At 41.5% G+C, this 6000-nt stretch overlaps 1 protein-coding gene across 1 annotated transcript in view; it reads left to right on the top strand.

The window, feature by feature from the left end:
* Nucleotides 1-3472: 3472 nt before the first annotated feature.
* Nucleotides 3473-6000, top strand: part of tshz2 (teashirt zinc finger homeobox 2) — a 52718-nt gene continuing 50190 nt past the window's right edge. Inside the window, exon 1 of the mRNA XM_086159676.1 lies at nt 3473-4101. Within this exon, the coding sequence (XP_086015802.1) occupies nt 4062-4101 (40 nt within the window). The 5' untranslated portion in view covers nt 3473-4061. The remainder of the gene's footprint in view (nt 4102-6000) is intronic.

Genomic DNA, 6000 nt, shown 5'->3' with positions numbered 1-6000 from the left:
AAGTTGATTAGAAATATTTGTTGGCTTTTTCAAACTTATTAGACTTGATTAAAAATACAAGTAGCTGCCATTCAAATGGGTACGGGGGCTTTATGTTGAAGGTCTGGGGCGGTTTATCGGCACGGGTCGAGCTCAGACGGGCCTCCGCCGCGCCGGTTCAAAGTGGGCGGCGGCCCGTGATTGACAGGCGGGCTCGGGTCTCCGGTACCAGACGTCCCGCGACTGACAGATGGACTATTCTCAGGGAGCCATTTGTAAAGGCGTAGGAGGGGTGGGCTTCCCCCGTATCGGCCTCATCCATCACCGCCGCTTCCCCTCCCGTCGGCTTTCACACAGGAACGCCGGGCCGGAGAGTGGAAATACTCACATAAATACAACTTGCCAGAAAAAAAAGTACCCGGGAAAAGTTTCAGGACGAGTTCATTTTAAGTTCAGGCTTCTCTAAGGAGAGATTTCAGGTAGGAAATGATGACTTGGCTGGTTTTTGTTGATTTCCCTGAATTTCCTTTTTTTTTTTTTTTTCTCCGTCTAAACTAATTGGTCATTTTAAACAACCCCTGGAGTTCGTGACCGTTGGAGGTCACAACCCTTGGTCCTAATTTTGGGTTCCCAGTGCGCAGCGTCTGAGACTAGATGGGGTCAAGGGTCGCGGCCGCTGGGGGTCGGGAGACGGCTCGCAGAAATCCAATTGAGGTTCAGACAAAAAAAAAAAAAAAAGATTTTCTTTTTAAAATCCAAATGCAAGACGAATATCTTTTTAACTTTAGATTTATTTGTTGACAGAGTCATTTGACGGATTCAGTCAAACAATCGCCGATTGCAGTTGATATACTGTTATTACTATATTATTACTGCTGCTTTGTGTGCATTTTTGAACAAATATAAAAATTTTGGTTTTTATTTGATTTCAATTTTAATTTTTTTTTCATTCTATTTATCTGTTTATTTTTCTGAATATCCGATTCATTCATTTTCTCCTCTGTATCGTCCAGATTTATTTGCCTTATCCGTCTTATTTTTCCATCTTTTTCTCAGTTGATTTATTCCTTGCTTATTGATCATTTTATTGCCCAACTGGCAACTAACTTTCAGGAAAATTAATTCACTGGTAATCTGACTGTAAGAGATGCGATTAACTGGCAGGATCTGTGGCATCAAAATGTATTTAATAATTTTTTTTTAGCAAATCCTGGTGTGATGAAAGGCCACCGTCGCAAAGATTTACGACTTCATTTAAATAATTCCAGTTTGAGATTTGTGAAAAAAGGACAACAAATTAGCGGGTAATTCCTGGGAGTCCTCTGCGTCAAAACACAGATTAAACCAGATCAGGAGCTAAATTCTCCTGCCCTTTAAGAGGCAGGTGCCGCAGAGACGCAGGTGTCTGGTTGCCGTGGTGACGAGATGATGCTTTTTCCAGGTAGACGACGCAGGAGTCTCTAATGAACAGAGGTGTTGGTAAATTACAGCGTGACTGTCTTAATCTAGCTACAAATTGAGTTTTCCGTAATCCCCCACCAATAGATCGATCAATAATGTGTCAGATTCAGTACTTTTTCCATAATCTGCTATTTCCATATTGCATGTATATTTTAATTTTCCCCTTCTTTTTTTTCCATTGTTTCTATTTCCAGAATTTCAACCTAATCCACAACACATTCTGTCTTTCTACAATCATTTCTTTGATCTATACTTATAAAACTTCCAGTAATTAGTTAAATGAAAAATTCTAAATTAACTGTGATAAAAAAATCTGCCTTTCTATAATCTCTGTTTCTTCCATAGATTAATAATTCTGTAATCTCTGTTGCACACACTGTATATATAAAATGATACAATGTGTAATTTCAAACACAGTTAGTCATAACATAACTTTATTCCTAATCTCAGATTGACTCATCAACCAGGTCTATCTGTTATACAGGCAAATGAACTTTTCCATAATGTGCTCTGTAAATAAAAATGGCATCTTTCGTAGGTATATATTATATGCTAACTATTTTCTAGAATCTATTTATATATATTGATCGAAAATCTGCTGCATGCATACATGAATGTGATCCATAATCTGTTCTGAATAGAAGTTGATTTTTTTATAACTTTTCTTCGTATTGGTTTTCTAGGGATATTGATCTTTGGATTACCAGTCATTATAATCTGTTGAATATAATCTGTAATCTGATCCACACACACACACACACACACACACACACACACACACATGCACACATCACATACACTCCATTCATAATACCTTGCCTAATCAATGTGTTCAATAACCTCAGATTGACATATTTAATTTAAAATGTGAAAAATTGAGTCACATGTCTATTTGTATGAAAATGCATTCAAATATTTGTAGAAAAACACACACACACAGACACACAAGTACACACACACACAAACACACACACAAACACACACACAAACACACACACACACACACCTGAAAATTAACCTAATCAATTATCTCAGACTGATCATTAAACAATTAAAACAATTTCTTACATCCACACATAGACACAGGCACCCCCCACACACACACACACGCACACACATAGACCTTTATCTATAATGTGATGGTCTTGGATCAATAATCTTGAATTGGTCATTTTTTACTTTAATCAGTTTCTTACAGTCGCCTGCCTTTGTGCACATGCATCCATGCATTGATAAACACACACACACACACACACACACACACACACTTAGCCCTCAATGTAAGGTATACATTGATCTTATCAATTATCTCAGATTGACCCCATTTCATCCATGATCTAGTTTTTACAGTTACCTGCCTTCCTGCACATGTATCCATACATTTATAAACACACACACACTTTCACCCCATAGTGTAAACTGATAATTGATTAAATCAATCATCTTTTCTATCCATAATCCATTTCTTACAGTCACTTGATTTCGTGCACATGCATCCATAACAACACTTTTACCCACACCGATCTCGGACGTAGTATCTGTACTTCACACACACACACACACACACACACACACAAAAACACGCACATTTTTTTTTTTTTTTTTTTTTTAATTTTTCCGACCCACCGATCGGGCGACTCTCCGGATAATAAAAAAAAAAAAAAAAAAAATAAAAAAAAAAAAAAAAAAACAACTTGAAACCGCAGGGAGGAGGAAGAGGAGGGAGGAAGAGGAGGAGGAAGAGGAGGGAGCAGCTCAGCCTCCTCGGCCTCTGCGCCTTTAATAAACTCCCGGTTATCTGCTGTAACAAATGTCTCCTCGGGAGGAGGGAGGAGTTTTTAATGTTCAGTTTGTTCTGCGGATCGATGTCTGCCGGCATCGCCTCCCGCCCTCCGTCCTCTTCCTCCTCTTCCTCCCCCCTCCTTATCTCTCTCTCTCTCTCTCACACACACACACACACACCGTAACCATTACCGCGTTTCCTCCCTCCTCTTCCTCCTCTTTTTCATGCGCGCCTCCGCCGCCGCTTCCCTCTGTTTTTTTTTTTTTTTTTTTTTTCTTTCCCGCCGTGCGCGTACCCGCGATGAGTGACAGGCGTCGATCAGCGTGAACGCGCCCGCTCGATGGACAAAAACGGATGGTGAAAGGAGGAGACGATCCGACCCCCGCAGGAGGAGGAGGAGGAGGAGGAGAGAGGAGGAGGAAGAGGAGGAGGAGGAAAAGAAGGAGAAGAAGAAGAAGAGGAGGAAGGTCGATTTAAACAGACGCCTCTCCGATTCGCCCGAGAGGAAACCCGGATCTTTATTATTATTATCTTTTGTGTGCGTGTGTGTGTGTGTGTGTGTGTGTGTGTGTGTGTGTGTGTGTGTGTGTGGCGACAGAGAGAGAGAGAGAGACCAACTACTCTCTCTCTCTCTCTCTCTCTCTCTCTCTCTATCTCTCTCTATCTCTGCTTGGACTACCGGAGCCCCGCATTCACATTTCACCTGGACTCTGTTGTGAACCGCGACTCCCTTTATAAATATTTATATATAAATATAAATATTGACACATATTTATATCTATATATATATACTTTCAAAGACTGCATCTATATATTTCTATCTATAAAAAGAGTGAGAATGCCTCGGCGGAAGCAGCAGGCGCCTAAACGGGCTGCGGGTAAGTCCATTTATCTTGTTCTATTCCGATCATCGTGTGTGTGTGTGTGTGTGTGTGTGTGTGTGTGTGTGTGTGTGTGTGTGTGTGTGTGTGTGTGTGTGTGTCGGAGCTCAACGCTGTAAACTTTTGTGGTACGGTGGTGTTTGTGTGTAAGGTGTGGGGGGGTACCCGTGTACCCCTCAACCCCCATCATCGGTTTACACATACACACACACACACACACACACACACACACACACACACACACACACACATACATCTCAGCCGTTGATGCGCTTTTTACACCCCCGGGATTATAATCCACCCCTCCGCCTCGCACACACACACACACACACACACATACATATACAAACACACACACACACACACACATACACACACACACACACACACACACACACACACACGTTTCTGAGTTAGAAAATTGTGCGCTTGACTACTTGACTATTCGCCGGATTAGAAGTGAGATTAATAGTCGTGTGTGTGTGTGTGTGTGTGTGTGTGTGTGTGTGTGTGTATGGGATTATTGATTGGTTTATTCGTAGAGAGAGAAAGAAAAAAAAAGAAAAGTTTGTCGGAGCCTCGCGCGCCGGCGGAGGCTGCGGGATCCCGGAGCACGTGAACTCTGCGTGAACTCTACATCATCATATGGACAAATGAGGGGGGGGGGGGGGGGGTTACACACACACACACACACACACACACACACACACACACACACACACACACTCACACACACAGTCCATTGTCGCAGGTTCACAAGTTCAAATCGTAAACTCTGAAAGTGTGCGTGTTAGAAGAGGAGAGAGGGAGTGGGTGCGGGCTGGGGTGGCGTGCACGCGCGCGTGAACCCACGTGTGTCACGGCGACGTAATCCCGCGAGATTTCACCCCCCTCCTCCTCCTCCTCTTCCTCTTATTCCTACGTGTGATGCGAAAAGAAGAGGAGCAGAGAGAGAGAATGAGAGACTTTGGGATTAGCGAGAGGTTTCACTGACACGCGTGCGTGTGCGTGTGCGTCCTTTTTTTTTTTTATACCATCTTCCGGAAAGGTCAGGAGAAATCTGACCTTATTCTCTGTCTTATTCCCGGATGAATTATGACACCCGGCCTCCTCCTCCTCCTCCTACTTCTTCTTCTCCTCTTCCTCCCGCTTGAAAAACAAGGGGAGGAAGAAGAGAAAGCTGGCTCATTATGGTCTGGATTAGGAGATTGATCAAGGGCGTTCTCTCATTCTGGGATGTAATCACTCACGAGTTATCAGTCTTTATTATGGCTGCCGATGTAGCAACCAGATGGCGATTGTTCCCTGCCAATAACAGCGTCTCTCTCTTTTTTTCTCTCTCTCTGTCTTTCCTAAACTCCTTCCTCCTCATCCTCCTCCTGCCCTCCGTGCCGCTCAGCCCCGAATTAAAATCTCCTCTTCTTTTATCTGTTATCTACCGTGTGAACTTTTTTATTTCTTTTTTTTTTTTTTCTGCTTAAACCTAAAAATCCACACCCCTGTCCCGTCGCTGAACCCCCCCCCCCCCCACATCTTTTTCTTACAATTTTAGATTTTTTTTTTTAAGTCCTTCCCTGGATCTATCTGTGGGATTTATTTATTATTTATTTTTCATTTTTCATTTTTCATCATTTTAATTTTTTTTATTGATCAGACGCCTCCTATACGCCTCCTAATTTAATTAAATCTAATTTAATTTAATGTAATCGACTTTAATTTAATTTAATTTAATTTAAGTTTTTCCTTCCCTGTTGTTCTATGTTACCTGCTCTTTACTTTTTTAAAATAATAATGTGAAATAATTTTAACACCCTTCCTTTTCTTTTTCTTTTTTTTATTTGTTGTTTTTTTTATTAATCATTGTTTTATTAGTTTATTATACCACAAGGATGCCCA

The sequence above is a fragment of the Fistularia commersonii genome, chromosome 14 (genome assembly GCF_037954325.1).
Source record: "Fistularia commersonii isolate RoL2024-O1a breed Wild chromosome 14, RoL_Fcom_v1.0, whole genome shotgun sequence".
Classification (NCBI taxonomy): domain Eukaryota; kingdom Metazoa; phylum Chordata; class Actinopteri; order Syngnathiformes; family Fistulariidae; genus Fistularia; species Fistularia commersonii.
This window is presented reverse-complemented; position numbering and strand designations above follow the sequence as displayed.